This window comes from Penaeus monodon, chromosome 20 (genome assembly GCF_015228065.2).
Source record: "Penaeus monodon isolate SGIC_2016 chromosome 20, NSTDA_Pmon_1, whole genome shotgun sequence".
In the NCBI taxonomy this organism is placed as follows: Eukaryota; Metazoa; Arthropoda; class Malacostraca; order Decapoda; family Penaeidae; genus Penaeus; species Penaeus monodon.
Genome location: NC_051405.1, coordinates 20,471,175 through 20,471,727, shown reverse-complemented (window position 1 = coordinate 20,471,727; position 553 = coordinate 20,471,175). Strand labels below are relative to the sequence as shown.

General features: G+C 34.5%; 1 protein-coding gene across 1 annotated transcript in view; it reads left to right on the top strand.

Annotated features, from left to right (window-relative positions):
- Window positions 1-46: 46 nt before the first annotated feature.
- The window catches only part of LOC119585692 (small nuclear ribonucleoprotein-associated protein B-like), a gene marked incomplete at its 5' end in the record, with an annotated part of 9,524 nt that continues 9,017 nt past the window's right edge, over window positions 47-553 (top strand). Inside the window, 2 exon segments of the mRNA XM_037934366.1 lie at window positions 47-140; window positions 493-553. Of these exon segments, the coding sequence (XP_037790294.1) occupies window positions 47-140; window positions 493-553 (155 nt within the window).

Here is a 553-nt window from a genome sequence, read left to right as displayed (position 1 = left end):
GGGGGGGGGTTATCCATGGTTATTTATACTTTTCTCTTGTCTCCAGACGTTCTCCAAGAACAACAAGATGCTAAGCCACATTGGCTACCGCATGAAAGTAACCATGCAAGACAGTAGGACCTTCATTGGCATCTTCAAAGGTTTGTTATTTATATAGTCTACCTTGCACATTACATATATAATTCTCATCTCAAATTGTTATAAAGTAGGTCACTAAATACATTTAACCTTTGGTTTATGTTGAAGTAACTGTAATTTATATAATTATATAAATTATCCATATCTATTATGGTTATTTCTTGTATTTGTCTTTGTTTATAGTATATTTAGATAATCTTCATGTTTATTCTTTGTTCCTTAATATAAGTATTTAGTATGAACCATATAAATTCCCTCCCTTGTTCACCTTTCTCTTTCCCTTTACTACCCAGTCTTGTTTCTCTCCCTTCTCCCCAGTTTATCTTGCATAACTAAATAGCCATTTTCTTACAGCCTTTGACAAGCACATGAATGTCATCCTTGCTGACTGTGAGGAGTTCCGTTGTGTGCGTGG